Raw genomic sequence first — 14,617 nt, forward strand, 5'->3', positions numbered from 1 at the left:
CTCTCCAAAACACTGCAGTCAATACATTCTTTATTCCTCTGTACATTGTCAAAGTGTCTTTGTTTCTCTAAAAAATCCTCATCGAGGGAGTGACATCATTTCACATTCTACATTATTCAGTACACACTTCACAGACGTCGCTAGTACCGCTCGCTGCTTGAAAACATTGGCATTAAATTTGAACTCTCCAAAGTGATAGTAAAAATGGATGGTTCCTCTGTGTGGGTGTGGTAAAGGAATGGTATTGGCCATTCCATAATCTATATGTTAGCATATCATTTTGTACTTTACACACAGACTTATAGACACATACATTAGATATATAGCTCATTGATATTGACATTGAACATGATAGAGAGAGAGAGAGAGAGAGAGAGAGAGAGAGAGAGAGAGAGAGAGAGAGAGAGAGAGAGAGAGAGAGAGAGAGAGAGAGAGAGAGAGAGAGAGAGAGAGAGAGAGAGAGAGAGATGGAAGAAATGGAGAGAGAGAGAGAGAGAGAGATGGTGAAAGAAACCAAGAGGGAGAGCGAGAGAGAGAGAGAGAGAGAGAGAGAGAGAGAGAGAGAGAGAGAGAGAGAGAGAGAGAGAGAGAGAGAGAGATGGAGAAAGAAACCAAGAGAGAGTGAGAGAGAGATGGTGAAAGAAACCAAGAGGGAGGGAGAGAGAGAGAGAGGGAGAGAGAGAGATAGATGGAGAAAGAAACCAAGAGTGAGACAGAGAGAGAGAGAGGGGGAGAGAGAGAGAGAGAGAGAGAGAGAGAGAGAGAGAGAGAGAGAGAGAGAGAGAGAGAGAGAGAGAGAGAGAGAGAGAGAGAGAGAGAGAGAGAGAGAGATGGTGAAAGAAACCAAGAGGGAGGGAGGGAGGGAGGGAGGGAGGAGGGAGGAGGGAGGGAGGGAGGGAGGGAGGGAGGGAGGGGGAGGGAGGGAGGAGGGAGGAGGGAGGGAGGGAGGGAGATGGAGAAAGAAACCAAGAGGGAGAGCGAGAGAGAGAGAGAGAGAGAGAGAGAGAGAGAGAGAGAGAGAGAGAGAGAGAGAGAGAGAGAGAGAGAGAGAGAGAGAGAGAGAGAGAGAGAGAGAGAGAGAGAGAGAGAGAGAGAGAGAGGAGAGAGAAACCAAGAGAGAGAGAGAGAGAGATGGTGAAAGAAACCAAGAGGGAGGGAGAGAGAGAGAGAGAGAGAGAGAGAGAGAGAGAGAGAGAGAGAGAGAGAGAGAGAGATGGAGAGAAAGAAACCAAGAGGGAGAGGGAGAGAGATGGTGAAAGAAACCAAGAGGGAGGGAGGGAGGGAGGGAGGGAGGGAGGGAGGGGGAGGGAGGAGAGGGAGGGAGGGAGGAGAGGAGAGAGAGAGAGGAGAGGAGGGAGGGAGGGAGGGAGGGAGGAGAGATGGAGAGAGAGAGAGATGGAGAAAGAAACCAAGAGAGAGAGAGAGAGAGAGAGAGAGAGAGAGAGAGAGAGAGAGAGAGAGAGAGAGAGAGAGAGAGAGAGAGAGAGAGAGAGAGAGAGAGAGAGAGAGAGAGAGAGAGAGAAAGAGAGAGAGAGATAGATGGAGAAAGAAACCAGAGAGAGAGAGAGAGGGAGAGAGAGAGAGAGAGAGAGAGAGAGAGAGAGAGAGAGAGAGAGAGAGAGAGAGAGAGAGAGAGAGAGGAGAGAGAGAAAGATAGATGGAGAAAGAAACCAAGAGGGAGAGAGAGAGACAGAGAGAGAGAGAGGGAGGGGAGAGGGAGGAGAGAGAGAGAGAGAGAGAGAGACAGAGAGAGAGGAGGAGAGAGAGAGAGAGAGAGAAGTGGAGAAAGAAACCAAGAGAGAGAGAGAGAGAGAGAGAGAGAGAGAGAGAGAGAGAGAGAGAGAGAGAGAGAGAGAGAGAGAGAGAGAGAGAGAGAGAGAGAGAGAGAGAGGGGGGGCGAGGAGAGAGAGAGAAGTGGAGAAAGAAACCAAGAGGGAGAGAGGGAGGGGAGAGAGAGAGAGAGAGAGAGAGAGAGATAGATGGAGAAAGAAACCAAGAGTGAGACAGAGAGGGGGAGAGAGAGAGAGAGAGGAGAGAGAGAGAGAGAGAGAGAGAGAGAGAGAGAGAGAGAGAGAGAGAGAGAGAGAGAGAGAGAGAGAGAGAGAGAGAGAGAGAGAGAGAGAGAGAGGGAGATTGTACTTTATATAGAAGCCCTACTGCATATATTCATCATAAAATAGTTATTCCTTCTGCTAGAACACGTTCTCCTTCGTCTCAGAGACGAACTGGCTGCTGCTAGGGGAGCAATAACAGCGAGACCTCACACTGCGCACTTTATAACACATTCTCACACACTACCTAGGTAATAACACAGACACGTGCCACTCACACACACACGATGCTGTTAATATCACACACACACACCATCTGCTAATAACCTCATCTGTATGTCGTGTCCTCCTCAAATCTCGGTCATCAGACGCTTGTCTCCCAACAGGCCTTTGCAGCTCTCTTTTCTTACAGTCCTTCACTACCTCATACCCTTCATACTGTTGCTTAACTGACTTGTTCCTCGGCCCTTGAAATGGAAGAGGAGGGTTCTGTTTAAAATGACACCATATTACCTTGATGTATTCCCCCTAGGGGCCGGGTCACAAGTAGTACCCTCTAAGAGAACATTTGGAATGTAGAACAAGTGTTGTCCAGTGGAAATGATGTATCTCTGCCAGGAAACCTATTTCACTTTTTTCTCCTTTTTAATGAATGCAGGTTTTATGGAGATTGAAATGTTTTATATTGTTTAACACTCATGAATGCACACGTCTTTCCACGTTCTTTGTGTGTTCTGGTCTCATGGACATGGTTTTACTGAGTCTTTGTATGTTTATTTGTTAGGCAATATTGGAAACCGTGCTTTACGCAAGTAGACCATTTGCACACAAAAACAATGTCTTACCAAGTTTTTTTTAAATTAAACTTACAACTAAACATTTATGTTGAAACTAACTTTTCTTTATAAACAAGGCTAAATAACTTTTCTAAATCGGTGTCTAAATGTGAATGATGACTGTTTGACAGTTGCCTTTGCCGACTGTTTTAAGCTGTTCTCTAAACTTTCAAACTTCAAAGGACCAAGCGATGTTGAGCGCTATCAAATGGCTAATAAGAAAATCCCATTCAATTATAAGAGGCCGGTAGAAGATTGGCTACAGGAGAAAGGTAAACCTTTTACCAGATCTTCTAGATTGTTCTAGAATGTTGTTCTTTTCTTTTCATGTCATTGGCTTGTTCCCCCCCTTCAATCCTTCTCCAATGAAAATTGCTTTTTAAACCCTTTAAACCATAATTAAACTAAACGTACTGGCAATTTTATTTTTGTTAGTTTTTACGTCAATTTTTTTAGTGCCATTTCCCTTTTGTCATTCTTGTTTAAAATCCGTTTGAATCATTGATGCTGAACAGTTAAAGGGACTGGTGTAATCCATAATACATGAAGACATCTGAGAAATAAGTCTCAATCCTACAGCCAACAGGTGTTAAACAACAAAACCTTAGACTATGAATTGAGCGTCTTGCTCAAAGCTCACGCCATATTTGAGGACGAATGAAACAGAGGGCATATTTTGTACTGTTATTTATTTGGTGCCTATTGTTTTAGACTCATCTTGGTGCTGTGCAGATTTATCACTGTGCATACTGCACTGAAATAGACTGCGATGAAATAGTCATTCTGGAATGAAATAGACTGCTTTCATTCCAAACAGTGTTTAACTCTTCACTATCTAGTCGCTGCCACGCTACCGTTTATTACAATGGAGAATGACGCTCCTAATGCTTTCTACTATATTACGTTTCCTGCTTGACATAATATCATTATAAACTATGTTTAAAAGTCTTTGCCTAAACCTGTTAAGATGATTATAAAGTCCCTTTAACAACATCTAAAAACCCCAAGGTTTCTGAATTCCCATAGTGTTGCCACATGCATGAATCAACATGATATTTATTTTGATGTTACGATGATATTCCTTTTCCATGTCATTTCATGCCCAATCTATTTGAACTGGAATTGTGTACGTGACAAACGCAATAACCCTGCCGTGTCTGTGCGTGCGTGCGTGTGTGTGTGTGTGCGAGTGTGTGTGTGTGTGTTGTAGAAATGTGATTTCCAATTGCGAGTCCCCTGCATTCGGCAAGTGTTATTTGTACATTTCATTTCAGAAATGATGCATTAGCAATGTGTTCTGACTGCGACGTTTAACTCCCGTTTAATGACGCTTAACCGTGGATGTCATGACATGTACGAGAGTCTATTAGTTACATTTGATCATGTTATATTACAATACAAAGGTAAGTTCCAAATAATTCAACTGCATGATTATATTGCATTGTTCAGGGCATTGCAAGTGTGGTGAGCTCTGCTGTTCTTCTTTTTCATAAGACAAAGACCTTTTCCAAACACACTTAACTGACCTTATTTTCGATGGTTTATTTACATACGAAAGTAACTAAAACATTAACACATTGAATATACAGCCGTCTAGATACAGTGCAACATCACACCTTATTAACTTACCCTGACTCCCAGTGCTTCTCCCCAATTGACCTTTAGAGTATATTATAAGTGCAGAGTACTTAAACGATTTGAGTACAACCAACTTATGGACATTATGAGTGCAGGCTACTTAAATGGATCAATTTCAACCCATTAAAGTGCATTGTAATGGTGTCCTCCCTGCTGTCCCCCTCCCTTATCCTCTCAGGCCGGCAGCTCACCATCTTCAACACCCAGGCTACCATCTCTATAGGCGGTAATGACCGTAAACGTCCCTACCAGGGACAGCTGTCCGGTCTCTACTACAACGGCCTCAAGGTATATAAAAACTATTTTGTTCCAAATGTCCGGTAACTTCCCCATACTTCCGCTAACTTTCCCCAAATTCAAACCAGGATTTCTGGAAAACCAGGGAAGTTCGCTGGAAGAATTGTGTAAGGGTAGTGTGCAATGAAATATGAGATGTGTACAATGTGTATGACAAACATGGGTCTTTCTATAAACTAGGGCACCAGGGAGGGTTTCCTACGCTGGACAACTTGTTACAGCTGTTGACAAGTCATCGATAATAATCTGACCATTTGCTTCATGTCATTACATGAAGATATAAAGGGGTGACATACCGTGTCTATATTCCATGAAATTCACAGGTTGATTTAAAACCTGTAACCCTTTCTCATGGTTGGCGTCTTGATGGATTTGTCCAAAATCGTGTGACATAAAATGGCATTGACGTGGTTATTCAATGATCGTGTAGCCTATAATACTTGCTGGATGCACATTTGGTGTTGAGCTGTTTGAGTAGGCTTCGCCGTGATCATTTCACGCATCCTCATCCGATCCAGGAAGGAATCGTCTGAATGACAGTCGAGTGAGGAACAGTTGTTGTGGTGGCGCATGTGATCCTACAAGAGCCCGATGTTATGCAGGTGAATGAGGACCCAAAAGCGACTTGGCGAAAACAGAGTCTTTATTCCAGTAAAGGAAATAGACAATACTCCTGGACAATCAGAGCAGTAACTGTAGGTTGCCTCGGGAAGGCACCGACCGTAGCAGACTCAGACACCTGCTCACACGCAGCATCTGAGGGAAACAAGACACGACAGGGCGAGACAAAGACACAGCACGGCGAACAATATACAAGGATCCGACAGGACAGAAACGGAAAACAAGGGGAGAAATAGGGACTCTAATCAGAGGGCAAGATAAGGAACAGGTGTGAAAAGACTAGATGATTGAGTAGGGGAATAGGAACAGCTGGGAGCAGGAACGGAACGATAGAGAGAAGAGAGAGAGGGAGGGAGAGAGAAAAAAGGGAACGAACCTAATAAGACCAGCAGGGGGAAAACGAACAGAAGGGAAAGCAAAATGACAAGACAATATAAGACAAAACATGACAGTACCCCCCCACTCACCGAGCGCCTCCTGGCGCACTCGAGGAGGAATCCTGGCGGCAACGGAGGAAATCATCAATCAGCGAACGGTCCAGCACGTCCCGAGACGGAACCCAACTCCTCTCCTCAGGACCGTAACCCTCCCAATCCACTAAGTATTGGTGACCCCGTCCCCGAGAACGCATGTCCATGATCCTACGTACCTTGTAAATAGGTGCGCTCTCGACAAGGACGGGGGGGGAGGGAAGACGAACGGGGTGCGAAGAAAGGGCTTGACACAGGAGACATGGAAGACAGGATGGACGCGACGAAGATGTCGCGGAAGAAGCAGTCGCACAGCGACAGGATTGACGACCTGGGAGACACGGAATGGACCAATGAACCGCGGAGTCAACTTACGAGAAGCTGTCGTAAGGGGAAGGTTACGAGTGGAAAGCCACACTCTCTGGCCGCAACAATACCTAGGACTCTTAATCCTACGTTTATTGGCGGCTCTCACAGTCTGTGCCCTGTAACGGCAAAGTGCAGACCTCACCCTCCTCCAGGTGCGCTCACAACGTTGGACAAACGCTTGAGCGGAGGGAACGCTGGACTCGGCAAGCTGGGATGAGAACAGAGGAGGCTGGTAACCCAGACTACTCTGAAACGGAGATAACCCGGTAGCAGACGAAGGAAGCGAGTTGTGAGCATATTCTGCCCAGGGGAGCTGTTCTGCCCAAGACGCAGGGTTTCTAAAAGAAAGGCTGCGTAGTATGCGACCAATCGTCTGATTGGCCCTTTCTGCTTGACCGTTAGACTGGGGATGAAACCCGGAAGAGAGACTGACGGACGCACCAATCAAACGACAGAACTCCCTCCAAAACTGTGAATTGCGGACCTCTGTCTGAAACGGCGTCTAACGGGAGGCCATGAATTCTGAACACATTCTCGATGATGATTTGTGCCGTCTCCTTAGCGGAAGGAAGCTTAGCGAGGGGAATGAAATGTGCCGCCTTAGAGAACCTATCGACAACCGTAAGAATCACAGTCTTCCCCGCAGACAAAGGCAGACCGGTAATGAAGTCTAAGGCGATGTGAGACCATGGTCGAGAAGGAATGGGAAGCGGTCTGAGACGACCGGCAGGAGGAGAGTTACCTGACTTAGTCTGCGCGCAGTCCGAACAAGCAGCCACGAAACGGCGCGTGTCACGCTCCTGAGTAGGCCACCAAAAGCGCTGGCGAATAGAAGCAAGAGTACCTCGAACGCCGGGATGACCAGCTAACTTGGCAGAGTGAGCCCACTGAAGAACAGCCAGACGAGTAGAAACAGGAACGAAAAGAAGGTTACTAGGACAAAAGCGCGCGGCGACGCAGTGTGCGTGAGTGCTTGCTTAACCTGTCTTTCAATTCCCCAGACTGTCAACCCGACAACACGCCCATAAGGAAGAATCCCCTCGGGATCAGTAGAAGCCACAGAAGAACTAAAGAGACGGGATAAGGCATCAGGCTTGGTGTTCTTACTACCCGGACGGTAAGAAATCACAAACTCGAAACGAGCGAAAAACAACGCCCAACGAGCTTGACGTGCATTAAGTCGTTTGGCAGAACGGATGTACTCAAGGTTCTTATGGTCTGTCCAAACGACAAAAGGAACGGTCGCCCCCTCCAACCACTGTCGCCATTCGCCTAGGGCTAAGCGGATGGCGAGCAGTTCGCGGTTACCCACATCATAGTTGCGTTCCGATGGCGACAGGCGATGAGAAAAATAAGCGCAAGGATGAACCTTATCGTCAGACTGGAAGCGCTGGGATAGAATGGCTCCCACGCCTACCTCTGAAGCGTCAACCTCGACAATGAATTGTTTAGTGACGTCAGGAGTAACGAGGATAGGAGCGGACGTAAAACGTTTCTTGAGAAGATCAAAAGCTCCCTGGGCGGAACTGGACCACTTAAAACACGTCTTGACAGAAGTAAGAGCTGTGAGAGGGGCAGCAACTTGACCGAAATTACGAATGAAACGCCGATAGAAATTAGCGAAACCTAGAAAGCGCTGCAACTCGACACGTGACCTTGGAACGGGCCAATCACTGACAGCCTGGACCTTAGCGGGATCCATCTGAATGCTTTCAGCGGAAATAACAGAACCGAGAAAAGTGACGGAGGAGACATGAAAAGAGCACTTCTCAGCCTTCACGTAGAGACAATTCTCTAAAAGGCGCTGGAGTACACGTCGAACGTGCTGAACATGAATCTCAAGTGACGGTGAAAAAATCAGGATATCGTCAAGGTAGACAAAAACAAAGATGTTCAGCATGTCTCTCAGAACATCATTAACTAATGCCTGAAAAACAGCTGGCGCATTAGCGAGACCAAACGGCAGAACCCGGTACTCAAAATGCCCTAACGGAGTGTTAAACGCCGTTTTCCACTCGTCCCCCTCTCTGATGCGCACGAGATGGTAAGCGTTACGAAGGTCCAACTTAGTAAAGAACCTGGCTCCCTGCAGAATCTCGAAGGCTGATGACATAAGGGGAAGCGGATAACGATTCTTAACCGTTATGTCATTCAGCCCTCGATAATCCACGCAGGGGCGCAGAGTACCGTCCTTCTTCTTAACAAAAAAACCCCCCGCCCCGGCAGGGGAGGAAGAAGGCACTACGGTGCCGGCGTCAAGAGACACAGACAAATAATCCTCGAGAGCCTTACGTTCGGGAGCCGACAGAGAGTATAGTCTACCCCGAGGAGGAGTGGTCCCCGGAAGGAGATCAATACTACAATCATACGACCGGTGAGGAGGAAGGGAGTTGGCTCTGGACCGACTGAAGACCGTGCGCAGATCATGATATTCCTCCGGTACTCCTGTCAAATCGCCAGGTTCCTCCTGAGAAGTGGGGACAGAAGAAACGGGAGGGATAGCAGACATTAAACACTTCACATGACAAGAAACGTTCCAGGATAGGATAGAATTACTAGACCAATTAATAGAAGGATTATGACATACTAGCCAGGGATGACCCAAAACAACAGGTGTAAAAGGTGAACGAAAAATCAAAAAGGAAATAGTCTCACTGTGGTTACCAGATACTGTGAGGGTTAAAGGTAGTGTCTCATATCTGATACTGGGGAGATGACTACCATCTAAGGCGAACATGGGCGTAGGCTTCCTAACTGTCTGAGAGGAATGTCATGTTTCCGAGCCCATGCTTCGTCCATAAAACAACCCTCAGCCCCAGAGTCTATCAAGGCACTGCATGTAGCACCCGAACCGGTCCAGCGTAGATGGACCGACATAGTAGTACAGGATCTTGATGGAGAGACCTGAGTAGTAGCGCTCACCAGTAGCCCTCCGCTTACTGATGAGCTCTGGCTTTTACTGGACATGAATTGACAAAATGTCCAGCAAGTCCGCAATAGAGGCACAGGCGGTTGGTGATCCTCCGTTCCCTCTCCTTAGTCGAGATGCGAATACCTCCCAGCTGCATGGGCTCAGTCTCTGAGCCAGAGGAGGGAGGTGGTTGCGATGCGGAGAGGGGAAACACCGTTAACGCGAGCTCTCTTCCACGAGCTTGGTGACGAAGATCTACCCGTCGTTCTATGAGGATGGCGAGTGCAATCAAAGAGTCCACACTGGAAGGAACCTCCCGGGAGAGAATCTCATCTTTAACCTCTGCGTGGAGTCCCTCCAGAAAACGAGCGAGCAGCACCGGCTCGTTCCAGTCACTAGAGGCAGCAAGAGTGCGAAACTCTATAGAGTAATCCGTTATGGATCGATCACCTTGACATAGGGAAGCCAGGGCCCTAGAAGCCTCCCTACCAAAAACTGAACGATCAAAAACCCGAATCATCTCCTCTTTAAAGTTCAGGTAATTGTTAGAACAATCAGCCCTTGCCTCCCAGATAGCTGTGCCCCACTCTCGAGCCCGGCCAGTAAGGAGTGATATGACGTAAGCAACCCGAGCTCTCTCTCTAGAGTATGTGTTGGGTTGGAGAGAGAACACAATATCACACTGGGTGAGAAAGGAGCTGCACTCCGTGGGCTGCCCGGAGTAACAAGGTGGGTTATTAATCCTAGGATCCGGAGGCTCGGCAGACCAGGAAGTAGCAGGTGGCACGAGACGAAGACTCTGGAACTGTCCAGAGAGGTCGGAAACCTGAGCGGCCAGGTTCTCAACGGCATGACGAGCAGCAGACAATTCCTGCTCGTGTCTGCCGAGCATGGCTCCTTGGATCTCGACGGCAGTGTTACGAGAATCTGTAGTCGCTGGGTCCATTCTTGGTCGGATCCTTCTGTTATGCAGGTGAATGAGGACCCAAAAGCGACTTGGCGAAAACAGAGTCTTTATTCCAGTAAAGGAAATAGGCAATACTCCTGGACAATCAGAGCAGAAAACAAAACATAAAAAACTTAATTCCACTCGTAGTGACGAGGACAGACTGGAGACTCGACCATTAACTGTAGGTTGCCTCGGGAAGGCACCGACCGTAGCAGACTCAGACACCTGCTCACACGCAGCATCTGAGGGAAACAAGACACGACAGGGCGAGACAAAGACACAGCACGGCGAACAATATACAAGGATCCGACAGGACAGAAACGGAAAACAAGGGGAGAAATAGGGACTCTAATCAGAGGGCAAGATAAGGAACAGGTGTGAAAAGACTAGATGATTGAGTAGGGGAATAGGAACAGCTGGGAGCAGGAACGGAACGATAGAGAGAAGAGAGAGAGGGAGGGAGAGAGAAAAAAGGGAACGAACCTAATAAGACCAGCAGGGGGAAAACGAACAGAAGGGAAAGCAAAATGACAAGACAATATAAGACAAAACATGACACCCGAGTGCTGAAAATGAAAAAGGTGTCTGCGAGGAATGTCCAGAGATGTTGTACGTCTCATTCATTATGCCGGTGAAGGTGGCTGTGCCTGGATCCAAGTTGGATCTAACATCCCTAGCGAGCTGATGTCGACAATCTGTTGTTGTCTGGTTGATTTTACAGCAGGGTCTCGTTAGATTTAACACAGAAAGCATCGAGGTCATGAGTTGATGTTTGCATATGTCTTTGTGCCTCGGATTGGACACCGAGTCTACTGTGCATAACTGTGCAGGATAGACTATTGGGCAACACCCAACGCTGCTCATATTCATTATTCTTGATGTACTGACAACAAATGACATGGCCTAGTGGGCTTCTTCACAATATGATCTGGTAATAAAATACCATTGGCAAATACATTTCAGTTTCCATGTTACACCTGGTATTTTAAACAAGGGCTTTGAAGTAGCCTACTTGAACTTGAATTTGGAGCTTTAATAAAAATTCAACTACTGGAATAGTCCTACCTTGAAATTCCACAATTTGTTGCTGGAAAAGTCCTGGTAATTATTGTACTCGATTCTTAAGTTCCCCTGCTCCCTTATAACTTTCCATGATTTCATTGTTGATCCGTTTTTGTGAGAGATGTGGCCACTTTCGTTTGTTTCCCGGTGCTTTAGTTGACAGGCTTTGTGGAGCTAATCTGTTGCAGTAAAACCATGTGCGCTTCGCCAGCGCTGAAGACGTCTATATCAGTCTGCTAATACAGGACTAGTAAAGGCCCAGTGCACTCATTTTGTGTTGTTTAAAAAAAAAACTAAATGTAGACCTATTTGAGTGTTTACCAGCATTTGTAACTTGAGTCTGATAATTATCTGTACAAAACAGTTCATCTGATAATACTTGGGAATCTAAAAAATCATTGCTTAATATATGGCTTCTAGTTTCTTGAAATACTTTGCATAATTCAACTTATTTCTATGTGAAAAGTGAAATGGTCTATTCATTCCGTTTTAGTGGCCTCTTGTCCAAACATACATTTTCATGTTTGTCACTCGTGGGAATCAAACCCACAATCCTTGCATTGCAAGCTCCATGCTCTACCAATGAAGCCACATCATCACAAACCACTTGATGTCTCAATGTACTCAATTACTGTATTGGTCATTGTTTTTCTTCATGGTGATGGAAAGTCAACCTAAATGACCAGCCTATGTACAATACAGTAATGTACATTTACATTAAATGGTTTGTAAGGTTGGTAAATTAATACTGCACAGAAAGGGGTTGTTTTCATGTTATTTGATCAAGAAAAATATTGAATTTGGTGGATGTTTTGTCTTTGCCCATAACTTTGCACCTTGTGATGTACATGTTTGAGGACAGGGTTTTGTTCTTTCTGAATTCCATTAGAATGACAATCACAGAGGAAGGGACAGGTCAACATCTCTTACAATTCCAACTATTTAATCCGGCAAGATACTGTCCTTAACTATACAAGTGGAGATGCTGGAAAAATAAACGTTTGCTGGTGCTACAGATGTCTATATCTGTCTGCTAATACTAGATAAGGCCCAGTACACTACTTTTCTGAAAAATATATTTTTCAAAAGATAATATACACTGCTCAAAAAAATAAAGGGAACACTAAAATAACACATCCTAGATCTGAATGAATGAAATATTCTTATTAAATACTTTTTTCTTTACATAGTTGAATGTGCTGACAACAAAATCACACAAAAATGATCAATGGAAATCAAATTTATCAACCCATGGAGGTCTGGATTTGGAGTCACACACAAAATTAAAGTGGAAAACCACACTACAGGCTGATCCAACTTTGATGTAATGTCCTTAAAACAAGTCAAAATGAGGCCCAGTAGTGTGTGTGGCCTCCACGTGCCTGTATGACCTCCCTACAACGCCTGGGCATGCTCCTGATGAGGTGGTGGATGGTCTCCTGAGGGATCTCCTCCCAGACCTGGACTAAACTCAACTCCTGGTCAATCTGTGGTGCAACGTGGCGTTGGTGGATGGAGCGAGACATGGATTCAGGTCTGGGGAATGGGCGGGCCAGTCCATAGCATCAATGCCTTCCTCTTGCAGGAACTGCTGACACACATGCCACATGAGGTCTAGCATTGTCTTGCATTAGGAGGAACCCAGGGCCAACCGCACCAGCATATGGTCTCACAAGGGGTCTGAGGATCTCATCTCGGTACCTAATGGCAGTCGGGCTACCTCTGGTGGCCCTCCAAAGAAATGCCACCCCACACCATGACTGACCCACCACCAAACCGGTCATGCTGGAGGATGTTGCAGGCAGCAGAACATTCTCCACGGCGTCTCCAGACTCTGTCACGTCTGTCACATGTGCTCAGTGTGAACCTGCTTTCATCTGTGAAGAGCACAGGGCGCCAGTGGTGAATTTGCCGATCTTGGTGTTCTCTGGCAAATGCTAAGCGTCCTGCACGGTGTTGGGCTGTAAGCACAACCCCCACCTGTGAACGTTGGGCCCTCATACCACCCTCATGGAGTCTGTTTCTGACCGTTTGAGCAGACACATGCACATTTGTGGCCTGCTGGAGATCATTTTGCAGGGCTCTGGCAGTGCTCCTCCTGCTCCTCCTTGCACAAAGGCGGAGGTCCTACTGCTGGGTTGTTGCCCTCCTACGGCCTCCTCCTCGTCTCCTGATGTACTGGCCTGTCTCCTGGTAGCGCCTCCATGCTCTGGACACTACGCTGACAGACACAGCAAACCTTCTTGCCACAGCTCGCATTGATGTGCCGTCCTGGATGAGCTGCACTACCTGAGCAACTTGTGTGGGTTGTAGATTCCGTCTCATGCTACCACCAGAGTGAAAGCACCGCCAGCATTCAAAAGTGACCAAAACATCAGCCAGGAAGCATAGGAACTGAGAAGTGGTCTGTGGTTATCACCTGCAGAACCACTCCTTTATTGGGGGTGTCTTGCTAATTGCCTATAATTTCCACCTGTTGTCTATTCCATTGCACAACAGCATGTGAAATGTATTGTCAATCAGTGTTGCTTCCTAAGTGGACAGTTTGATTTCACAGAAGTGTGATTGACTTGGAGTTACATTGTGTTGTTTATGTGTTCCCTTTATTTTTTTGAGCAGTGTATGTTATATTATAAAAACCGAGATGGTGAGATTAAGGCTACTGCTCTTCATGGATTTATTATATGTGCCTGTGTTGTCCACATAGGCTGCAGAAAAATCGTCATGCATGCATCCAATTTATTTATTCGGTCAAGTCCACATTATTCTCACACACATTGTTTTAGAATACAATAATAATTTGAAATCAAGCCTTGCATGGCCTAAAAAAATGCATTATTCTTAAAGTGGTAGTGGGGGGGCGGTTCAATATTAAGGGCTATATGTACATACATCTAAATTATTCAATTTGAGTCATTTAAGCAGAGCTCTTATCCAGAGCGACTTACAGGCACAATTAGGGTCAAGTACACATCGACAGATTTTTCTCATAGTCAGCTCTGGGATTTGAACCAGCAACCTTTTGGTTACTGGCCCAATGCCCTTAACTGCCAGGCTACTTAATACACAGATTCTTGGATATTTAAAAGAAGTGCTTGAATAAGTCCCTGAAATGGCTTGAATTTGACTTGCTAATGTATAAATCAACCCTGCTTAAAGGATGTATAGTCCTGTTATTGTAAGTGGAGCTATGAGCTCATTTGCATATATTTCTCTAAGTACACATGTGGAACTGCATAATAATCTTTTCTTTGTTTTGTTTCAAACCATTTTTAAATGTTGATCCCAATGTCACACATGGACCCACCCGGGTAATGTGTAGTTTAGGCCTATTTCTGTCAGTGGAGGCTGGTGGGAGGAGCTATAGGAGGATGGGCTCATTGTAATGGCTGGAATGAAATTAATAGTGTTCC

The 14,617-nt window shown here is 46.0% G+C and overlaps 1 protein-coding gene across 25 annotated transcripts in view; it reads left to right on the top strand.

Annotated features, from left to right (window-relative positions):
* LOC123990888 (neurexin-3b-like) overlaps window positions 1-14,617 on the top strand; it is a 572,598-nt gene that overhangs the window by 507,569 nt on the left and 50,412 nt on the right. For 19 of the 25 annotated variants that reach the window (XR_006830728.1, XR_006830730.1, XR_006830729.1 and 16 more), the window contains 2 exons: window positions 3,070-3,159; window positions 4,704-4,813. Coding sequence is in view for 22 of the 25 variants with exons in the window: in XM_046291875.1 (XP_046147831.1) it covers window positions 3,070-3,159; window positions 4,704-4,813 (200 nt within the window). In the remaining 3 variants the exon portion in view is untranslated. The remainder of the gene's footprint in view (window positions 1-3,069; window positions 3,160-4,703; window positions 4,814-14,617) is intronic. The other 6 variants (XM_046291871.1, XM_046291872.1, XM_046291873.1 and 3 more) reach the window with 1 other exon arrangement.

The sequence above is a fragment of the Oncorhynchus gorbuscha genome, linkage group LG12, assembly GCF_021184085.1.
Source record: "Oncorhynchus gorbuscha isolate QuinsamMale2020 ecotype Even-year linkage group LG12, OgorEven_v1.0, whole genome shotgun sequence".
In the NCBI taxonomy this organism is placed as follows: domain Eukaryota; kingdom Metazoa; phylum Chordata; class Actinopteri; order Salmoniformes; family Salmonidae; genus Oncorhynchus; species Oncorhynchus gorbuscha.